The sequence below is a fragment of the Neophocaena asiaeorientalis genome, unplaced genomic scaffold (genome assembly GCF_003031525.2).
Source record: "Neophocaena asiaeorientalis asiaeorientalis breed wild unplaced genomic scaffold, Neophocaena_asiaeorientalis_V1.1 scaffold147, whole genome shotgun sequence".
Taxonomy (NCBI): Eukaryota; Metazoa; Chordata; class Mammalia; order Artiodactyla; family Phocoenidae; genus Neophocaena; species Neophocaena asiaeorientalis.
In genome coordinates, this window is record NW_020173758.1 from 6,721,381 (window position 1) to 6,745,563 (window position 24,183).

The 24,183-nt window shown below is 36.2% G+C and overlaps 1 protein-coding gene across 2 annotated transcripts in view; it reads right to left on the reverse strand.

The window, feature by feature from the left end:
- DPH5 (diphthamide biosynthesis 5) overlaps positions 1 to 23,653 on the reverse strand; it is a 34,456-nt gene extending 10,803 nt beyond the window's left edge. Inside the window, exons 1-4 of one of the 2 annotated variants that reach the window (XM_024751201.1) lie at positions 23,533 to 23,653; positions 23,151 to 23,308; positions 15,783 to 15,907; positions 10,846 to 10,954 (exon numbers count right to left, since the gene is read on the reverse strand). In XM_024751201.1, the coding sequence (XP_024606969.1) occupies positions 10,846 to 10,954; positions 15,783 to 15,907; positions 23,151 to 23,285 (369 nt within the window). In that variant the 5' untranslated portion in view covers positions 23,286 to 23,308; positions 23,533 to 23,653. The remainder of the gene's footprint in view (positions 1 to 10,845; positions 10,955 to 15,782; positions 15,908 to 23,150; positions 23,309 to 23,532) is intronic. The other variant, XM_024751202.1, reaches the window with a different exon arrangement.
- Positions 23,654 to 24,183: the final 530 nt, after the last annotated feature.

Genomic DNA, 24,183 nt, shown 5'->3' on the forward strand with positions numbered 1-24,183 from the left:
AACCTTCCAGCCACACCTAACATGGTTTCTCTGTAATAAATGTATTTAGAGTTCCAATGTAAGATCCCTGGAATACATGCACCCAAGCTACAAGGACTAAGCCTAGCTCTGTTGAGGGCTTCTGTTACTGTTGTTCTATAAGAGGCAAATCTGTCCAACAAATATTTTATAATAAATTTATTATAAGTTATCCACTATGTGGCAGGCATTATGCTATGCACAGGCATAAAGTGAGAAGCAAAGCAGAGCTCCGGTCCTCATGAAGTATGCAGTCTCACTTATACCTTACATAGCAGGCAAAAGCTCTGGAGTCATGGCTCTGGTTCCTACTAGTTGGATGATCATGGTGACTAGTTCGGTGACTTTCAGGAGGAACTCCCTTGCAAAATGGATATAATAATTATAAACCTAATAATGTGTTTTGTTAAGGATTAAATGACATACTGTATGTAGTGCCTAGTGCCATAGTAAAGACTCAATAAATGTTAGGAATTTGATAATATAACAACGATAATGTTTATAATGATGATATGAAGATGTTCTAAAATGCTGTGTTGTGTTATAATCCAACTGCTCTCCTTACTGGAGTGAGCTCAAAAATATTACCAAACATTTGAAACTATGTTTATGATTTAATTCTGACAAGTTCAATCGTTTACATTCTTAAAAGGATTTTTGGCATCTCTGATCAGATTTTAAAATATTAACATTACTCTATTAAAAAAAACTTTAAAGGAAAACCATTAAAGTTAAAGAAAATTTCATATGCAACCATATATAAATACTTTAAATAGCTTTTCAATATTTTAAGAGTCATGAAAATATAGTCATGGAGGTAAATTCTTCATTCAGAAAGAAGGGGATAGATGATTTAAAAGAGAATTGAGATGCTAGTCACATATAAACATTAGTTGAAACACTTTATGTAAAAGCGTCTTTCAATTGTCTAATTTGGGGGATTAAAGAAAACCTCACATAAGCACTGCTTTCTAGGACCCTGATTTATAGACTGTAACCATTTCCATGGCTGTGGTACAAACTTCTTCAATGAATTCTGGAACATTATGCAAACAGTTTCGCCATTTAGATGTCAGTACCTCAAAGAACAGACGGGCCAATTCCTTTGTGTTTCACAATTCAAGGACTTACCAGTAAATTACAAAAAGAAACTGGAACAAAATCATACAGTGACGAGAACTGAGGTTACAGAAGCCTAAGCACCTACCATCCTAAAAATGTAAGCCTTTGTGCTTGTGATCATTTTCCCCCAAACCATTATCGATGCAGATCTACATTTAAAGATTACAAAAAGAACTGTTTTCAAAAACAGTAGGTAAATACAGGCTTTTTGTGTGTGTTTTAACCTAGAGTAAGTTATAAGGAAAGCAGTTTATCTAACTTGATACTGGATCATGTTTTTTATCAATTGAAGACAAAAACTCAACTCAAAATGATTTACTTAATTATATATAAGGCACTAATTAAGAGTGAAAAGATGCACAAGAAAGACAAATATGAGGTAATAAATACTAATAAAAAATTAGATATAAATTGTGTAAGAGTTCAGCATTTCCCCCACCGAGAGCGCACCTGAAGGTAACTTCTGAATAGGATATAAACTGGACCTTAAAGGATGGGTAAGATTTAGCCTGGGGAAGTTGAACATGCAGAAGAATGAGATGATGTGAACAAAGTAACAGAGGTGGGAAATCCTGGGCAGTATTTACAATGGCATTAACCAAGTATCTAGAAATAAGTATTGCCTGACTTTGCCTCTAACAAGTATCTCTAATTCCTGACACCTTACCAGGTACCAATTCCTGTCAATTCTAGCTCTACAGTTTATCTAGAAACTATTAATTTCTTTTTCTTCTACCTTAGTTTGAGTTCTCAGTACCACCTGCCTGAATGACCTTAATAGTCTTAATTCATCTTGCTGCCAGTATTTCCTTTCTTTCAGAAGCACAGGTGCTATGAAAACTCCATTTTATAATTAGATTTTAATGCTGTGGTATTTTACATTGAAATGAAAATATTTTGTGATTTTTAGATTAAAAAGTATCTTTTCTGGATATGGAAAAATTAGAAAATTTAACTTGCTAAGAACTCTATCAAGTCCCACATGTATCTTTTATATATGTATATCCTAATCAGATCACTTAAATCTGTGAGGTAAAAGAAAGCTGAGCCAGCAGTTGTCAAAAAATATACTACAAAACCATATAATCAAGAGTTACTAGTTTTTTTATATAGAATACTTGTTGTTTTTAATCTTCACATACATTTTGCTTAACATTGATAAAACACTGACTTTTGCTAACAGTAAGAAAGATTATACACATGGCTATACACTAGGTACACAGATAAAGCTGAATGACTATGTAGACAGAAGAGCAGCTAGATTTATATTTTCACATATAAATGAGAGAACCACATACAAATTAAGTGAAAGGATTACAACTTAAAGCATACAATTCCAAAGACAAGATCCAACTTGGGGTAGGGGGTGGGGAGGGGGGAATAAATAAGCAATTCAACTCAGCAAATATTTGTTACACATTGATTATATGTGCATGGCACTGCAATAAAGTACCATGGAAGATGTGAAGATAAGTAAATTAAGGAGTTTATAATATGGTAAGCACATAAACATATGCAAGCAACTGAATACTCTTATAGGATAGAGATTTACCAGGATTGTTTGAGTAGAAGAATGGCACAATCAGATCTACGATTTAAGCAGAAAACTATAAAGTGGAAGAGAATGATGGGAAGATGGCTATTAAAATAGTGACTAAAAAAAGGAAATGGAAAGGAAGGAAAAAAATTTTAACATGCTCATGATTTAACAGGTGGTCAAAAATAATTCCAGTGACTAAAAGAACAGAGAACTTATTAGATGAATTCTTCTAAGGTTACATAGTAATGTAGAGCTCTAATACCTTTATTACCTAGTTAAGTGTTCTTTGTACTCATTAGGTTTTATCATTTCTACAATAGTGCCTGGACAACAATGAAAGCAATTTAACGCTTCTGAAAACTAACAGTAAGAACTACTACAAGGTCAAAAATGCTGACTATCACAATGAGTGTTGTGTTATTTAAAAAAAAGGAAGGAAATGAGTTCTTATTTTTTGAAAGTAATATACATTTTTCCCAAAGTAGATATGTATTATATAAACAGAGGAACATATGGCAATAGTCAAGGTCACTCATGCAACAGTCAGCGAAAGTGGAAGCATTTCATAATGATGAGAAAATTATACAACCTTTTTCTCTGAAGTCAGCCACAACTGATAATGCAGTTTTTAGTGCAGAACTCATTGCTACCTCGTTTCAAACTGTCTTACTTATCTTTCCTTTAAAAATGTCTCAAAATCATTTCAGTCACCAAACTTTTACAAAATAATTAACATATTCTATCACACAAATGGCTAACAATAAATGAAGTACCATGCAAAAAAATTATTTTAGGATCTGTAACTCTTTTTTAGCCTGTCAGATTCAGGAGAATGTACACACAGTAAGTGCTAAGTAAAAAGACTGAAAGAAAACATACCAAAATGGTAACTATGGTTACCTTCAGGTGGTGAGACTATGGATGCTTTTATTTTCTTCTTTATACTTACTGTATTTTCCTGATATTCTATGCATACATATGGCATTTGTTATCAAGAAAAACTGTTATTTTGTAAGTGGCTCTTCACAAGCAGCAACAATAATAAAAGCAATTCTGATTCTGCATGATTAAGCTGCTAAATGCCTAACTTGAAGATTTCAAGAGAAGAAGGACTTGTTCCTCTTGTCTTTTGTGTACTGAGAAAAATCCCTGATTTTTCATTATCAGGAATGTCTAAATACAACCACCTTGCCTGGCTCTCGACAAATAAATGGATTTTTCTTTGACTAGGAAAATCCTCAAAATACAAATAAGTGTTAGAAATATCTGTTACTTAGGAATTTCAAGTAACATGATTTTAAAGTATACATGTTTATAACTAATATTTTAATTGCAAAAAAATCTTAAAATTAACTCAATGAAAATTTGAGTATCTAACATATCTTGGTCTATGTATCCTTTGCCTAAAACTGGAAAACAGGCCCGCTTTTTTCTTTTAATAAATCTTTTTTTTAAAAAAGTATTTATTTTTGGCTGCATTGGGTCTTTGCTGTTGCATGCGGGCTTTCTCTCCAGTTGCTGAGAGCGGGGGCTGCTCTTTGCTGCGGTGCGTGGGCTTCTCATTGTGGTGGCTTCTCTTGTTGCAGAGCACGGGCTTTAGACGCGCAGGCTCAGTAGTTGTGGCACGTGGGGTCAGTAGTTGTGGCTCGCGGGCTCTAGAGCACAGGCTCAGTAGTTGTGGCTTAGTTGCTCCACAACATGTGGGCTCTTCCCAGACCACGGCTCAAACCTGTGTCCCCTGCAGTGGCAGGTGGATTCTTAACCACTGCGCCACCAGGGAGGTCCCAACAGTCCAGCTTTTTAGCTTCCAAAACTACAGGATATTAGAACTTAGCTAGTTTAGTATTCTTCATACTTTTTAGTGACAAATCTTTTTTCCAAATGAATTCTTATACAGAACATCACTGATGCTAAAAATTGAGTTAAAGATAATGTCCTGGCTCCTCAGGGATTTATTCTTTCTGTTTTGGGGTCAATTACTTCATTATCTTCACAACCCAAAAGCATCTTCATAAATCATGGTACACTCTGAAAACCACTAGTTTTGTCCAACATTCCTCCCTGTTCCCACCTCATCCCCTTGTAGTTAAGAAACAAGATCCAGAGCAGTTAGATGACTCCTTAGTTACCACCTGAGTGAAAAGTAAAACCAAAACCTTTTAATTTACAGTTAAACTCTAAGCCTTTTCCATTATATACCTTTCCTTTACTAATTCTTCCCAATATGTAGTCAGTTTTTACCCAACATACGTACTGTAAGTCTTGTGTTAACTAATCTCTAGATAGCCAAGGTTTCTGTGGTATGTATTCATTTGTGTTTCTGTAATACCCTGCAGATGCCCCAAAGTGTCTCCATGACTCTCTAACTCTACCTTTCTCTCTTTTGGGAATGTCTTTTAACTTCTTGTCCATCTAGAAAACCCCTTATAATTCCTTTTCTAAACCATTTTATTGAGGTATAATTATCATACCATAACATTCACCCATTCCAAGTGTACATGAAATGATTTTTAGTAAATCTAAGTTGTGCAACCATCACTATATCCAGTTTTAGAGAATTTTTATCACTCCAGATCCCTTATGTCCATTTATACTTAATCCTGTTCTCATCCCCAGCCTCGGCCAACCACTAATTGCTTTCTGTCTCTATAGATTTGCTTTTTCTGGACACTTTATGTAAATGGAATCATAAATTATGTGGTCTTCTATGTCTCACTTCTTTCACTTAACATACATACACTTATTATCTATGCTGGGACTACCAATTGTTCATAAGAAAAAAGGAGATACTTCAGGGAAACATCATGCCTTCGAGAGTCTGGGAGTAAGACAAACCCAATCCTATTCTTCTACATAATCAGTTCTAAGATTGATAATGGTCCTGAAAGCATAGGAAGACTGGCACAGGGTTCTTAGGACAGGAGGTAACTTCTCTAGAAATGACAAGTTAATACAACCAACCAAAAAGAGAAAACACCTGGGCAATGGTGTTAGAAGGGTCCAGCCCCATGCACAAGTCTATGGGGGTAAGGACCATGATAACTGTGGTAGTGAGATGGTAGGATCCATTAGCATACAGAGTCCGTTTCCTTTCCTAGGATTATCAGTAAGGCACAAATGGCTCTCTACATCTCCCTAAATCTCAATTCTCTTAATAGACACCGCTCCTATGTATCTACTTCTTTTAATCGTCTATTGCACCCTACCCTCTCCATGAAGTCCAAGCCCCCATCACCTCTTCTCTAAAAGACTGCAATAACCCTACTAATTGATTTCCTCACTTCTAGTCTTCCCTGGCAGAAATCCAATCCCCACATACCAACCAGAGATATCTTTTTAAAACACTTACCAGATCAAGTATTTGCTCTGTTTAAATCCCTCTAAAGGCAGTTAGTCTATATCACTTAGAATAAAATCCAAATTCCTGACAGTGTATTAGCCTAGTGATCCAACCCTACCCACCTATCCAGCCTCAGATCACTCTTCTCCTTGCCTACTACTCTCCAGCAAGCCTTCCTTTGGTTCTTTAACAAGCCAAGCTCATCTCCGCTTTAGGGTCTTTGTCCAAACTGTTCCTTCTGACTGGGATATGGTTGTTCCTTCTTGATTAATATCTAATCTTAAATGTTACCACCCTGAGAGACCTCCCCTGACTACCCAACTACAGTAGTGACCTAGTCACTCTCTAAAGTAGCAGTCTACTTGAATTTCTTATACTTACCACTATCTGACTTTATTTTTTAAATTTGTTATTGCCTCTCTTTCCTACTAGAATGTAAGCTCTTTGAGAGCAGAGACCTTCTTGGTCAGCTTTACCACCATATTCAAAGAAACTCAGTAGGCAAACAATAAGAAGACAAACAGTATTTGTTGAATAAATGGATCACTATTCCTCTTAATGATGTCTAACTTGGCAACCTCTAATATATTTTCCGTATAACAACAACAATTTCATTAGGTATATGAGGTTTGTGGTAAGGAAGTGTATTTATGGCTTGCCTAGAATAGAATGCATATCAACTGGCTAAGTATGTGTGCGTGTGTGTGTGTGTGTGTGTGTGTGTGTGTGTGTGTGTGTAGAAGTGTTAGTCTATGCAACTACTTACCTTCATAGATACTGATAATCAAGAATCCTCTGTTGGTTAATAAACTACAAAGTTAATAAAAAATACTCAATGGTCGATTCTGAACTATGCTGCTTTAGAAAACAACAAAAACAAAAAAGATAGTTCAAAAGGAGCTGATAAATGATAGCTAAAAAAATTGTACCCATTCTCAGGTTAGGAATTTCACACTACTCCTCTTTAACCTAAGGTAAAGATGTTGGAAAAGTATATACCGTTCAGGTCTGTAACCTTACCCAAGTAGAACTTCTGTTTAACAACTCGATGGCTGTTTTCCAATTCATAGGAAAGCTCTTTCACATAGATGACAGAATGCCTTTCGAAAGTGGTGCCCACTTCCCTTTTAGAAAATTGAGCAAGAGAGCATGGCAAGGCAACCTGTTAACACTCTACATTTAGCAAGCGTATTTCTGGGAACTAAAATCTACTTTTCCAATTCTGCCATATTCAAAGAATGAGAGTGCAGTTTTTAACTTTCTAAGAAATTTTTTACCTGTCCAGGTTGATGAATCTCAAAGTGTGGTGCCTGTACCAGCAGCTTCAGCATCAGCTGAGAACTTGTTAGAAGTGCAAACTCTCATACCCCTACTCCAGATATACCGTATCAGAAAATCTGAAGGGAAGGCCCAGGAAACTCTTTAATAATCCCTTTAGGTGATTCTGATGAATACTAAAGTCTGAGAACCACTGGTATAGGTTATTGTTTTTCCATAAATGCTAGTCCAAAGAGTAAAGAGAAAAAGACGAGCTATTATAAGGAAGGGGACTTTGCCAAAATTTTTGCATTATGCAGGATATCCATATACATTTATTTTAAAATTTAAGTGTGCTATGCATATGATTATTTTTTTTTGTCTTTTATCTTAGAAAACTATACAAAGGAATCAATAATTACCTCCTTCTCCTGGGATAGGAATACCTTGGGTGGTACAAGAATTATACTTCCATAGAGATTTCATAAATACAAAAGACAGAAAATAGAAAGGTACTTCCTGTTTTTCACACTAGTAGTAAGTCATTTCATATCCAGATTAGGGAACAGAACCAAGATGGGGAAACAGTACTTTGTGGCTGCTTAGAGAAATCCCATATAAAACCGAGAGAAAGCTAAATTTAAAATAATAATAATATATGTAAATGTGGATATGATCTTGGGGGCTTATATGTATGGAGACTGTCAATTCTCATAGTAAATTCCCTCTCAAATACCTTCACCCATTTTAAATATGAGAACAATAATACTGTACTTCTTTATCACTGTGGGGATCAGAGGGAAAGGGTCACCCTAGTCTACCTTTACCCAGTCTGGATAATAGGTTTACATAATAAAGACAAAGATCTTTTAAAATATTTATGCCTTATACCCTAAGAAAACCATAATTCAAAAAGAGTCATGTGCCACAATGTTCATTGCAGCACTACTTACAATAGCCAGGACATGGAAGCAACCTAAGTGTCCATAAACAGATGAGTGGATACAGAAGATGTGGCACATTTATAAAATGGAATATTACTTAGCCATAAAAAAAATGAAATGGAGTTATCTGTAGTGAGGTGGATGGACCTAGAGTCTGTCATATAGAGTGAAGAAAGTCAGAAAGAGAAAAACAAATATCGTACGCTAACACATATATATGGAATCTAAAAAAAAAATGGTTCTGAAGAACCTAGGGGCAGGACAGGAATAAAGACAAAGACACAGACACAGAGAATGGACTTGAGGACACGGGGAGGGGGAAGGGTAAGCTGGGATGGATGTAAACTAGAAAGCTAGTGGGAAGCAGCTGCATAGCACAGAGAGATCAGCTCGGTGCTCTGTGACCACCTAGAGGGGTGGGAGGGAGACGCAAGAGGGAGGGGATATGGGGATATACATATGCATATAGCTGATTCACTTTGTTATACAGTAGAAACTAACATAACACTGTAAAGCAATTATACTCCAATAAAGATGTTAAAAAAAAAGTACGCTTAAAAAGCAAAAAACTCTGAATAATAGATTATTAGAAGATAATTTAGAGCAAAATATGATGGAAAGGGGCTAACTAACCTTCTTCACCAGAAATAAAATTAAAACCAATATGAAAAAATATATATAGTCCCTTATATATAGTCCATTAGCTTAAGATTTACACATTTTTGTCTATCACATAATTTATTCCTCTTTTTTTCCTTTCTCATGGCAATCATTCTTAAATGATTAAAAGATAGCATGTCTAGAGGAAAGAATATTGGACTGAGAATCACTCATGAATCTGAGAGTCAAGAATTCAATTTATTCCAACACAGAAATGTTGGGAAAAAATTTTAAGTGTAAAAAAGACTTGAATTGGCGAGGTTTTTTTAAAGTATGCATTTTATTAGAAGACAAAACAGACAGCAAAGTTCTTTGCCAATTTAGACGTAGTCATAACTAAGAGGAAGTAATGAATACTGAAAGGTGAATCATTTATACTTTTTCTCTGGTTCTTCAGAACCAAAGGCAGTATTTCTGGGATGCCTGGATTAGTCAATTAAAGTGAGCTACTCTTCATAGGTAATACAGAAAATACAGGTCCCTCTAAAGCCACAGACACAGCATTGGGTACCAAGGCTAATGTAGCTTCTTGCTGTAAACAGCTACTTTTTTTTTTTAATGGATGAATTAAATAGCATTTTATTGACCCTCAGAACAAAAGAAAAGAAAAAGTGTTTTTTGAGATTTCCTATATATACAACTAGCAATTGAATTCAGAGTCTAGGTGATCCATTGGCTGTGAGTTGTCTCTTTGTGCCTAATAATCAGCAGCTCTTATTCTGTGTGGTATCACACCTTTAATTTGGGACATCTAATTAGTGTGTAGAAAATTAGAAACTGCATTGATCAGAATAATCATGCCAGTACTTCATAACTGATAGTAGCTTTTATCCATGGGCTTCACTAAAGCATAGAAATATTAATTAAATTTTATGGGATTATATTTCCTTCAAAATACCTGTGTAGAAAGGATCAAGCTATCTTTATATTTCCCAAGAGATTAGAAATACATAAATGATTCCCCAAAAAATCTTTACTATTTTTTCTTTTATTTGATTTTGAGAATATTTGAGAGACTCTTGACTACTTTTCTAATGGACTCTCCATATATATGATCAAAATATTTAAGATTTCATTAGAATAAAATGCCTGTTTCATATTCCCAGAGAGGAAACCAACCGATACAGGCCAATAGTTCTGTTCATGCTGTCCCTTACTTTGTAAACAGCTATTTTAAATTATGCATTCCAGGAAGATATACTGGGAAATACCTATTTCATAGATTCTAAGATGCAAATTTTTTCCTGTTATAATACATCTGAAATAGGAATGCGTCTTAACAATCAATAAAGTCTTAAAACTACTGTTGGCCACAAGCAGTCACAATTGTCATGGATTATATATGTGTGAACATCAGAACACAGATATCAAACTTGTAAAATGAATGTCAGCAGCCTGGAAGAAAATATTAAACACAGTTATGGAGTGCTCCTTTAACTCCTCAGAACCAAGATTTCTGGGTCAAAAACAACTAACTTTACTATCAATAATTGCAAAGCTGGCTTAAAAGCCTAATATCACTGGCTTTTAGCTCTTTCATGGATTATTTTAAGAAATGCTGCATCACTGTGCTCTTAATAGCACAGAAAACAATACTGGGTGGAAAAACATGGGTCTCAGCAATGCAGAGTAAGTCATTTGGAATAATTTTAAAAGGTTTTAGGAATACTTAACCAATTTAATTTGGTTATATTCCCTTTTTTGTATATTACAATTTGGATATAAAATTAAAATCTTTCTCTAGCTAAATTTCAGTGATCTATTCCAGTGAGGGGAAAAGAAGTCTAAGCTATGGGAAAATTATTATAAAAAAATCTAGTATTAAAAAACTTAATACACAGTCTTATGTAAAATAATAATGTCTCATAATTCATGAAATACAATAAAATCTATGGAAATTTGTAGAAAACTAAGACATTTTTGCTAAATACCATAAGAAAAAACCCGTTCTTTTGTAGTATTACCTGTAAACCGCAGCAGCCTACAGCATTCATTATGGAAGCATTGTGAATAACTCGGTAAGGGATTCCCAGTTTTGTTGCTCTCAGAATAAGATCACTATGTGTTGTAGCTCTGTAGTGAGAAAAGATCATATTATTAAAAAAAATGTTGTGATCAATGGAATAAAATGAAATTCATAAAGGTGACAATTTGAATGTATAAGGCTTAGTATGTCTATTTTAAATTTTATTTTATAATAACATTAATTTGCAGAATGGAAGCAATTAAATGATCCAAGTTAAGGCACATAGGAGACAGGTGAATAAAGGAATATTTGTGTGTGTGTATGTGTGTGCATGTACCATGAACATATTACAGAGCATATTAAAATAGCAAATGGAATAAAAACAGAACCATCTTTAGAAAGAATTTGTTTTTTAATTTATTTATTTTTGGCTGTGTTGGGTCTTCGTTGTTGCATGGGCTTTCTCTAGTTGCAGTGAGTCAGGGCTACTCTTTGCTGCAGTGCATGGGCTCTCACTGCGGTGGCTTCTCTTGTTGCGGAGCACGGGCTCTAGGCACATGGGTTTCAGTAGTTGCAGCATGCGGGCTCAACAGTTGTGGTACATGGGCTTAGTTGCTCCGCAGCATGTGGGATCCTCCTGGACCAGGGATCGAACCTGTGATCCCTGCATTGGCAGGCAGATTCTTAACCACTGTGCCACCAGGGAAGTCCAGAAGGAATCTGTTTAATGATGACCCTGTTCAACTGCTCTTTATGGGGACAGAAAGCTTAAGACTGTCATCTCTCACATGACTGAGTCAGATCTACGGATGCAGAACATTTTTAGAGTCATTTACATTATTTATGTGATTAACTTCCACATTCCTTTTAATAACCTAGATTAAAAGGGCAAAGATGAGAACTACACCAACTGACTGAACTTACTTTCAATTACCTTCTCCATGAATTTAAGATTGCTGGAGATAGACGGTGCTGATGGATGCACAACAATGTGAATGTTCTTAATGCCACTGAACTGTACACTCAAAAATGGCTAAAATAATAAATTTTTAAATATTTAAAAAATATTAGAAAATCTTTAAAAATTAGAAAAAAGAATTTAAGATTGAGTAAACAGTTTTCCCTTCTTTTTGAAATTTTTATTCAAATAAGTAGAAAGGGGCTTAAAATTAAACAAAGTACATTTTTTTGGTCATATATATACATGGAAGAATTTCAGTGCCTTGTTGCATTCTGTATTCCCTTCCTGGTTTATCCATTTAATTAATTCAAATTCTAATTCTTCAAGGCCCAATTAAAATTTACACCTTCCTTACCACCCTGTCTCCAGCTACTATAACCCAACAGTAATCCAGTGGATAAATGAAAAATAACTACAGTTACAGTAAATATTACATAAATCCAAATACAAGGTTATATATGATTAGTCACTGACATAGGGAAAATTAACTGGCTAGAAGTTTAAAAAAAAAAAAAAAAAGCACTTACTCCTGAATAAAATAAGGGAAGATTCATGGAAGAGGTGGCATCTAAGCTGGGTCTTAAAGAATCTACTATTTCACTAAATAAAAACTAGGAAGAACAGTCTGTTTAAGGAAAAAGCACGAGCAAAGACATGGAGAACGAATACTGCAAAACATTTACAAAATGGCAAAGTTATACAATTTGGCTCTACCACAGTCAAAAAGAAGAGTAGCCAAAGGAAGAAGTAGATAAACTGTTAAAAGATTTAAGGCCACGAAGTCACTGAAGGATTCTGAGCAGCGTCACAGCACTTTCTCTGGGCCTCAGTTTTTTCATTTACATTGAAGTTTCCCTTCCACCCCTCCTTCCACCCCAACCGCCCCCCAATCCTACCCCACAATCTTACCTCACAATATTCAACTATTAAACCAGACCTTGCTCAAGCACCAACTCCTCCATAAAATAAAGCCTTTAAGTTTACACACACTTTTCTATCCTCATCTTCTACTTAACCTTTCAGCAGTACATCAAAGCTGACCACTCTTTCTTTTCTAAAACATTCTCTTTTCTTGGCTTCTGTGACAGCACACTCTATCGGTTTTCCTCATCCTCTGCTCTTGAGAGACCATGAAATGCCAGTTTCCTAGGGATTGATCATCCTAGGTCTTCTGTTCTTGCTCTTGTTCCTTCCTAATGTGATTCCATCCACTACTCAGGTTTTAAATACCGTCTAGATACTGATGACTTCAAAAGTCATATAACCAGGATAAATCCTCCCTTGAGCTCCAGTAGCAGATATCAAACTGTCTATATGACATCCAAAACTTAAAATATTTCCAGAACCAATTCTTGTTTCTCCCAGCCCTTTTTCCTGCTGGCTTTCATCATTTAAAAAAATGGCATAATCAACTACTGAGTTACTAAAGCCAGAATCATTGAAGACTTCTTTCCTTTTCCTCATCTACTATATACATCCGAGCATTTTTCCTTCTAAATTTTTCCCAGTTTGTCTTTTTCTCTCTTCTACCAGAGCCACCCTTGCCTCCCTAAAACCCATTCACCCAAGCATTTAGAGTGATCTTTTAAGAATGTCAATGAGATTGTGATTATTTGCTGCTTATAATCCTCTAAAAGTTTACCACTGTACTTCAAACAAAATCCCTACTCCCTCCAAAGCCTTACATGTCTGGATCCCACCTATGTATTTAACTCCTTCTCAGGTCCCTTTTTCCTTCACTCATTGAGCTCCAACCACTCTGGCCTTTCAGTTACTTGAATACATTCTTGCTGTTCCCTCTGCTTAGAATGTTCTTCCCTTCTGCTTTTCCTTTTCCGTTTTAGATACCTGCTTGAATATCACCTCCACATGAAGGATTTTCCATATGACCCTGCATAAATAAGTCTGTTCCTGTTAGTCTCTACATTTTTTCCTTTACAGATTTATTGATTTTTTTAATTTATTATTTTTTCTTCAACTAATGTCAATCTCCCTTACTAAACTGTAAACCCCATGAGTTATCATCTAATATATATCCAGCACATAGGAATGCCTGTCATGAGATAGGTGCTCAAAAGATATTTGCTGAATGGATGTCAGTCCAAATACACCTGGTCCTCCTTCGTCATGACCTCAGGCAAAATATTAACAATTCTTTCAATTAATATTTAATTGATGTCTACTATAAGCTCAGTATTGTGAAGGAAGCTAGGGAGATAAAAATGTGAAGGGGAGCCTACAAATCTAAAGAGTAAATATACAAATAAAAAAATACTTTGTGAGGTAATATATGAAAACTAACATCAGCAGTTAAGAAGAGATATAACTTCTGGTTGGGTGAATTAGGAACTATATCACAGAGAATGTGATGTTTGAGCTGGGCTTTGAAAAATGAGTAGGTTTCTGACAGTCAGAAACAGGGCAAAGGGTGTTACAGATGAGGAAAACAGTTTGAACAAATGCATGATGGTGAGAAAGCATGACGATCAGGGAAGGGCAAACTGGTTGGCGTGAGTGTGGGTTTCAGTACAACACTGGCAGGACACCAGTAGAAGAGCAGGCTAGACAGTATTTTTCATGTCTGGCCAATGATGGAGCTAATAATAGTCTAATTTTGAGCCCGGGTGAGATTTTAAAATTGTGGATCTACAAACATGAATTTGATCACAGCATAGGTAATGAGTTAAGAATTTACACCTGGACCAGGTAAACGGCTACTATATTAAATTAGTATAATGAGAGCTTGGATTAGGTAGAATAGTGGCTGCCACAGAGGAAAGGAATGAAAGGATATGAAAAACATGGTAAAACAAAAGTCAACAGCAGTGCTTCTCAAACTGTGTGAAAGGCCAATATTTTTTAAGTTCTAAATTGTCATGGAACATTAGTTTTGTAAAATGCAAAAAAAAATAACTATTAGAAAAATAAAATATAAAATAATACAAAATACAAGCTCCAAAGTTTTACTATTAGCTTCAGCAGAGATAAAATTATTTTGTAAAATTGCTATAAAAGTTTCTAAATGCCTACTTTCAATTTCTGTAGTTATCTCATCATGGACTGGTAAGTTTGTGGGCTGGCAATAGCCTGCAAATCTCACTTCAAGTAGCATAGGTTTACTGGACTTCATCAGTGACTGGATACCATTTGCAACTAAGTATCATAATGATACATAATCTCTGGCACCTCATATTGATATAAATTACTTTCTTTTTGACAGACACATGCACATGTAACTAACATGCACAAAACAATTACATGCACATGTAATTGTTTTGAAAAATATCCTTGGTGGTGGGTTCACAGTGATTTAATTGTCCTTATGTTCCTTAAACCTGTGACATAAATCCTGGGTCACCAGCTGGAGAAAAAGAACTGTTCTGTTTGGCTTGACATTAGAGATTGATGATGCTTGACTAGACAAGTATAAGTCCATCTTCTTAGTAATGGGGAAGAACAGAGCTCCCAGTGGATATAAGAAATTGAAATCTGAGGCTTGATAAACGATCAATTCAAGGCAAGTAAAGTGACAACAGTATTGCTAAATAGTAGATGATTAAAAAGGAAAAAAAAAAGCCGAGGACAAAGCAAGCAGAAGATACTTGCACTTACCTGCAAAATAAATGGCAGGTACAACTCTTGATAATGTAATATACTTATTTAATAATGATATACTAGTTTAGGTTATTTGATGCCCCAAGTGACTTTCTAAAAAAATAGCTGAAGCAACGATATAAACTTTAGAGTTGACACTTGATAATCAATGTAAGTGATACATGATGACATCCTTCCCAAATAAATTTTCTTCATTAATCTCAAAGATAATGAAAGTTTAAACTACAAAATTTTAGACAGAGCCTATTTAAACAGTCCCCTATCAGGACCTGGAAGATAAAGTTTTAAATGTAATAAAATAATTCTTAATGATTAAAAAAGTAAATAAATTAAAACTCAAAATATCTCCTTTGACTTACCCAAATGGATCACCAACTACAAGGAATGCGACATCACTGATATCAGCATCCTTTAAAATATTATTTGCTTCCTGTTCCACTTCTTCTCTATCAGCGAGAATCAATTTTCTTCCATAAAACTCTTCCTATAGATTTAAGTCCAATATAAAAATGAGACACAGGTGACCATTTCAACACACACACACACACACACACACACACACACACACACACCCCTCTCTCACACACACAAAACAGTCTTTGTCTGGGGCCTGTGCAAATCTTGGCAACCATCCAAACAGATCATTGACTACAACTCTTCAATGAGCTAGCCCTCTGTATCATGTTGCAATTAAACTCTGTCTTTGGGGCTATCTTAATATCCCAAGAGGAGGTAGACCTCTTAACACCTCAGGCTCTTTGCATTTTAAATTAACCTCTAAATTTGGGTCTAATAGACCAGGCCAAACATTGTAGGATGAATAGAGAACATGTATGCATGAGCCTGACTTCAGAAACACAGTACTGCAGAATAAATATATTAAACAATAATTATACACATACATGGTAGCTGGGTTTGATTAAATTTTCCTTGGGAAATCTATGAGACCTTGACTAAAAAAGAAGATAATTTCAATGAGAAACAGTAGAAAATTAAGATTTAGTTGAAGACTAATTTAAAACTGTATTTCCTAGTTCCTGCTAAAAAAGGCAGAGTTGCAGGAGCAAGAAAAGAATTCTAAATATATAAGAATTCTCCAAACAAACTGCTTTGTGAACGAATCCACAGAAGTTCAACTCTAAAGCACAAACCCAGGAGGGTGACCTTAACTGGAATGGCAGCATGGAAGTAAGAGTGTGCTAGTTGTCATGGGGTAGTGGTTACAACCTATTATGCAAGATCATGAATCTTATAACAGATTTCCTGTGGAGTAATATATCGAATATGACTCAAATATAGTAAAAGTGGATGCACAGATAAATAATACTATTTCTTACATGCTGAGAAGTTTATTTTTGTCATAAGGATTATATCATGTCAAAAGTTATAAGGATTGCTGTAATGGAAGAGTATCTGCTACTCAGTAATATTTGTCAAGCAAATGAGTAAATGAACAAATGATTAAGCATCTGAAGATAAAGGCTACAGTTCCAACTGCGATAATTACTTCCTAATACTTAAGTAGAATCTGTTCCTCAAATGTGAAAAAAGATTCTTTCCTTTTCTCTGAATATCTTCTTAGAGATAACGTTCCAGAAGTTCCCAATGACAATGATGTTTTCAGAGATGAAAATGTTTTATTTTCACTTGTACCACATATTTTTTCTTAATCCTTCATTTTTATACATCTTACTTTTATTTTGTAAGCCCAATAAACTTAACAGTTGTAGAGGGGACTTCCCTGGTGGTGCAGTGGTTAAGAATCCCCCTGCCAATGCAGGGGACACGGGTTCGATCCCTGGTCAGGGAAGATCCCACATGCTGTGGAGCAACTAAGCCCATGCGCCACAACTACTGAGTCCACGTGCCACAACTACTGAAGCCTGCGCACCTAGAGACTGTGCTCTGCAACGAGAAGCCACCGCAATGAGAAGCCCGCACAATGCAACCAAGAGTAGCCCCCGCTCACCGCAAGTAGAGAAAGCCCGTGTGCAGCAACAAAGACCCAATGCAGCCAAAAAACAAAACAAAACAAACAAAAAACAGCTGCGGAACATTTATATTCACATATGTAAGAGAACACACATATGATTATTGAAAACTGAAGGAAACAATGTTCTTTTCTGAACTTCTAACATTTCTTAAAAATCAAGGAGTCACATGTTACTAGGTTAATGCTGGCAGTAATCCTATCCAATATTTTATAAATGACTTAACAACAGAAAATCCACTCTCTCCTCAAGTCTTTTATCATGATCACTTCATATTTATCACTCACCCTAACCAAGAAATATTTCATTATCTAATTGAAACAACAGATTTATTTTTTTAAAACATCCTCCTTAAAGAGAAACACACATTAACACCTCAATACAATCAAAGGTTGATCCTCTTTAAAAAGAATGTTTAAAAAAAGGAAGAGATTGCTAAAGCAGAAATAGACTGGTACTACACTATTTTTATCTTAACCACTTATTTATGTATTCGTTCAACCACTCATTTGAAAAATATTTCTGTGTACGACCTCCATGCCAAGCTCTATGCATGATGTTGGGAAACAGTGTGAATGAGACACACATGACTTCTGCCCTATGGAGCATAATGTCTAGCGGGGAATTAACTACCACATTATATGTGCTATAGGAACATCAAAGCTAGTCAGGGTCAGGAAAGGAAAATTAAAAACCAAGCAGCACCATTTAACAAATGATTTTAAATTTATACTATATATTATCCAATGATTGATTAGACAGTTTTCGTATCTCAGCCCTAATCTTCTCCATTCGTGAAAATGAAGGTAAAACTCAAAATTAGTTCTTAGTTTTCCATTGGTGGGTTTTGTATATAGGGAAGAAAGTAAAAACTAACAGCTAAAATTACTTTTGGGTATTTCTGGAAGGATACACAAGAAATTAGTAATGATTGCCTCCAGAAGGAAGAACTGGGATAGAAATCTTTTGATGTATATATACCTTTTAGTATCTTTGAGTTTCAAACTATTTAACATATTACCTAATCAAAAAGTAGAAGAGTAAAGGCTCAAAGTAGCATATGGAAACAAATGCAAGAACAAAATCTTAAAAAGAAAACAAAAACACTAACATTTAAAGTAGGAATGGAAAAATAAGGAGCTTACAAAGGGGACCGAGAAAAATGCAAAAGCAGGAATAAAACCAATAGAGAGCCATGTCTTGAAAGTCGGTTTCAAGGAATAGTCAACTATGTCAAAAGAAGTAAAACAGACAAAAATTCAAAACTATCCTCTGGAGTTCTCAGGTACTAAATAATTGTTCAATAAACAGAGAAGTATTTCAGAGAAATGGAATTCAGCTTGTAGGAGTCTTGAGACATAGGGGGACGTGGGGGGACAAGAGAAGTATACTGCTTTTTCAAAAAGCTTTGGAAAAAGGAGAGAGAAACAGAATAATAACTAGGGGAAAAGAGGTTTAAAAAAGGAGAGTTTTCGGAATGGACAATACACTTGATCCTTGAAGAATGCAGGGGTTAGGGGTGCCGGCCCTTCACAAAGTCAAAAATCTGAGTATAACCTATAGTCAGCCCTCCATATCTGTGATTCCTCCATAACCGTGGATTCAACCAACCTCGAATCAAGTAGTACAGTAGTATTTACTATGGAAAAAAAAAACCAAATATAAGTGGATCTGTGCAGTTCAAACTCAAGTTGTTCAAGGGTCAACTGTATTTGACCCTTGAGAGGACAAAAGGATATTAATATAGATCGAACATAAAGAAGAAAGAATAATTGACAGGAGTAAGGTTCCAAAGGAACAGAGAGAAGAAGTTTGAAAGAAAACCCATCTAGATGGCATTAGACTTGAACAGGAAGAGACCTCATCTTACAAGTCATTTTCTAAGACTGGAGGGAGGACAGATTCAGATTTAGGGTAAGGATAAATAGGAAGCTAATAAAGGTCATAGCTGATGGCCTCATTTTTCTCAATGCAAAGTTCTTTACTGTTCTCTCCTATCCCTCCAATCTCAATCCACAGCGGTTAGATAGGAGGACAAGGAAACAGAGTTGGCTGGTATACCGAGGTGAAGTATGTTAGGAAGAAAGGAGAAGGAACAATGATAAATATAATTAACACTGCCGTACTCTACGTATGAAAGTTGTTAAGAGAGTAAATCCGAAGAGTTCTCATCACAAGGAAAACAATTCTTTTTCTTTTACTTTGTACCTATGTGACATGATGAATGTTCACTAAAGTTATTGTAATCATTTCATGATGTGAGAAAGTCAAATCATTATGTCAGTTATACACTTTAAACTTTTACAGTGCTGTATATCAATTATATCTCAATAAAACTGGAAGGAAAAAAAGAGGGAAAAGATACACCAGAGGAAAATGAAAGTTATTTTGGTGTTGCCCAAGAACAAGTTATAGCAAATATTTGTTTTTCTCCTCCCTGCTTTTGCTCACTATTATTTTTTCTTCAGCAAGGAATGTTCTTTCTCTTCCCCTTACCAAATCTTATCTATAGTAATAACTGTCTCTTGCTCTTCCCCTTATCAAATATCATCTATAACAATTTCTGTAATAATACACTTACAATGGGCTTACTCTGTGGTCAGGCACTCTTCTAAGAACTTGTGCATATGAATTCATTTAATCTTTACCACAATTTATGACATAGGCACTATCTTTATTCCTGTTTTACAGATATGAAAGAGAGCAAAGAATTTAAATGGCTGCCCAAGGACACAGAACATTAGTTGACTGCAGGACTTCACAGAACTGCAAATGGGGCATAGACAAGCAGAGATGAATGATCTCTGCTTTATGCAGGGTAGCTAGGGCCCCAAAGTTAGTCCTCGCAGGCCATGAGCAGCTTCCTCCATTTATCCTGAAGAGCTATACAAATATTATCATTTTGTATTTGGACCATGATTTAAACAAAAGAAACAAAACAAAAATAAAACAATTGAGATGTGTCGTTTGAAAACATAGCTCAAATTCCATCTGTTCCATAGTATTCCCTGACCAGCACAGTCTGAAGTGACCTTCTCTCTTACATGTACCTCAATTGTAATTAATACCTAGTAGCTATTTGAGATAGCTTCTACTACTTAATTGGTGAAAAAGTGTTGGCTTAAATAAAATAATCAAGTTCTTGTCAGCAATATAATTTTATAGTTTCTCTCTTCCACTACTGTCATGAATTGTTATTTACATCTTCCAGTATTATTTAAGTTTTCCTGGGTAAACACAGATGAATCATGACCCACTTGAGAATGAAGATCATAGCTTATATCTCGTTGTATAACGTATATAGGTGCGTTATATCAAATCGGCACATAAGATAATAATTTAGCCACAGAAAGTGCCTAAAGAAATCCAAACTGTATATACCAAAACTAAAAGTCTTTCCTGGATTCACTGTCTCTAGTTTAATTAACTTCTGAATAATAGGGAATATATAAACGATACTACCCATCTGGCAATTTGAAAATAATAGCTTTCAATGTAAGAACAGATAAATTCTAGATTTCTTTAGCAACATCCATGTGGCCCTTTTTTAAAAAAAATTATTTTGTGTAATTAGTGATAAAAGGAAGCATATATTCATTGCAGAATTTTCCCATCTTTTTTTCACTGTATAATAACTATCTAGAGTTATTGAGACCAGATTGTACGAGCACATCTTAACAACTATTTAAGTAATTTGTTTAAAAAAGAAAGAAAAGGTAGAAATTAAAGGAAGAAAGTGGCTGAAGATAAAGTGGTTCTAAAATTTTACTGGGCAATATAAGGCATGATTGTATTTATTTATACCTTACTTTATTCCAGAAAGGATTCATTTAAGGTGATTGATGTATGGAAAGTTGTTCAGGGAAGAACATGAATTGAAGACCCAGAGGGGCTCACGGATCAGTGGAATTTTGTGACGGGGGGGATCCAGGATTGACCACTTTACTTGAATTCTAACTTCTCTGTAGGTGTTCTGTGACGTTATATTTTGTGAAGCTATTATCTATCCCTAAGAGTACAGAGACACAGTATGGTCAAAAGTGGTGGATCTCAACTGAGGACTGCTTTGGCCCATATTCTGGCTCTATCATTCACTATCTGTATGACCCTGGACAAGTTTCTCTGTGCTTCTAAAACTGCGAACAGTAATTAAAGAGTAATAATCCTGTTCTACATGTTAAGTGTTTAAAACAGTGCATAATAAGTGTCCTAAAAATATTAGCACTTTTTATTGTTGAGAAATAGAATTCTAGTACCTTAACAAAGTACATATAATTTACCTGTGAGCTTGAGCTCAGCCCCAGATCTTGACCCTGTATGTAGTAACTCTACAAATATGTTTTTGGTAAAAAAAAATAATATCTAAAAAAAATCATAGCAACCAAAATTAACATTTAGCTAGCACTTAAATTTGCAAAGCACTTTCAAATACATCATCTTAATAAATGATATAATCTTAATAGCCTTCCAACTGATTATTATCTCCATTTGACAAATGAAGAAACTGAGGTTTAGACACGTTTGGAAATGTATCTGTTAACAACTCATGTTTTCTGAACACTTTTGTGCCAGACGCTATGCTAAAATCCTATAAGGTAGGCATTTCTGTCCTCTTTTTACAAAGTAAGAAACTATAGTTAAAGGGCTTGTCCAAGGTCACATGTTAACATGTGACAGAGCAAAGACATAAAATCACGTCCAATTCTATAAAACTACTGATTTGTCTATATTCTCTAAAAAGATTTTAAGTTCATTCTAATTGTCCTTTATCACTAATTAGTGAGGAACATTTCTATCATCTTGAGCTTGGATATTCTGGCTCCATCTTAATAAACTGGAGCCAACAAATAAAAGCTGTTCATTAGACACAACTTTTGTTTCAATGCATGGCCAATCAAGTAGCAGTCCTTTAAGATTTTAAAGAAACTCTGAGACCTTCAGAATTCTCTGGGCTGTGAATCTGAGAGGCCAGAAGACCTGAAATTCTCTAGGTCACCGTTTTCTCTGGAAGACTTGATAGACCAGACAATCCTAAATTGTTCTCCCTCCTCCTATAACATGTCCATCAATCTTTTCATCTTAATTTACACTGTATTTGAAATTTGACAATGAACCTGAATTTGACCCCTCCTCCAAAACTTACTGAGCCCTTAACCAAAGCCAGGTAAATGTATGATATACTAGCAAATTCTATGGTTACTAAGTTCCAGGCTCACTCAATACATCCAAGTGTATAGGTATAAGCCTTACTGGGAGATGTCTATTCAAAGGTTAGATCTCTCTGGATATGATACAGACAGAAAGGTGATTACCGTTCCCTATGGAAATACTTCAAAGGGGGGAGGTTTTCAGCTTGGTTCCTGAATACATTACCAACTCATTAAGGCTGTGTCAGCACCTCATTAGCACTCAACTCGGAAAGGATTTCTTGTCTATCTCATGAAATACGAGATTCTGATCATTATCCCCAGGAGTGTAAAACAACTTTCCTATTTAATGGAGAAAGCTACACAATTAGACTTGTAAAGTAAGAAAAAGCACCCTTTCATTTTCCAAGTCACTTGGTTAGTGTGTTATTTCCATTCTTGTACTCCTCAGATTCTTAATAATAAGCAGGGCATGTGTTTTAAAGGATTTGAACCAACAGACCTGAAAAATTCGGTTCAGCTTGGTGTAATAAAAATCAGCTGTTAAATATCGTTCTTCCCAGGAGGCTGGAAAGCCTTAAGCACCTACCAGAACTTCCTTCCCTACAGTCAGGACTGAGGTATAGGCTTCCAGATACACTCGACTGCAGCGTCTTAGAACTTCCAGCCCCTTGACTGTGATGTCCTTGGCATCTCCCAGGCCCAAACCGATCATGTAAAGCATTTCAAAGTCCAGGGGGAGGGCGACTGCAGGACGAAATGAATAAGAAAATCAAGTGTCAGCTACATGGAGGATGCCTAAAATCTAGTGATGAACACTTAGACGAAAACCAAAATAGCACGAGGAGGGACGGCATGTCACAAGGAGGAGGTTTAAGAACCTTACTTCAAGGCTTTTAAATAAGGACTGTACTGTTTATAAACAACCCTACCCACTTGCTCTCTTGTTACACAAACCTAGGATCAATTACCCTTTGAGAGAATCGTAGCTGGGTCACCGTCCTCCCCAAACTCCTATCTGCCGCGGTTTCCCAGAAGAAGTTGCCCACCCGAAGGATTTGCGCGGAGCGAGGATCCACGCTGCAGCCTCACCTACGGTGCCGCAAAGCGCCGCTGCTGCGCTTTGCGGCACTTTACGACTAGCTGGACGTGAGGGGTCGTTCCGTCAGCTGGCTGGGCGACCTTGTCCCACCGCGGTTAAGAATGATACCCAGGCTGCTGGGGCGGAGAGGCGAAAGGTCAGCCGGTCGGAGGGAGTCTGACCAGTGCCCACGGCATGACCTTTGGGAACGGACGAGGCTTGCCCGCGATCCCCTATGTTTAAGCCCCCAGCCTGGGACCGGCTAAGTGCCGGAGCTCTTCGCCCGCTAGGAGAGCCGGCCGCGAAGTTGGCCCGAGGAGCCCCACGCCCTCCCCCTCTCCTCCTCCGGACGCACTAGGGGGTGGCGGGTGGAAGGGGTTTCCCTAGTCTGCCCCGGGATTGCCCAAGTGCGCACGTTCCCATCCTCGCCTTTTCATTCGGCCGTAGTTTCACCAGCTGCCTCCCTCGTGAGCTGCCAGCTTGGCGAACCCTTTGGTGAGTGTTTGTTCAGATTTCCCAGCGGGGCGGTGATTCCTTGGGC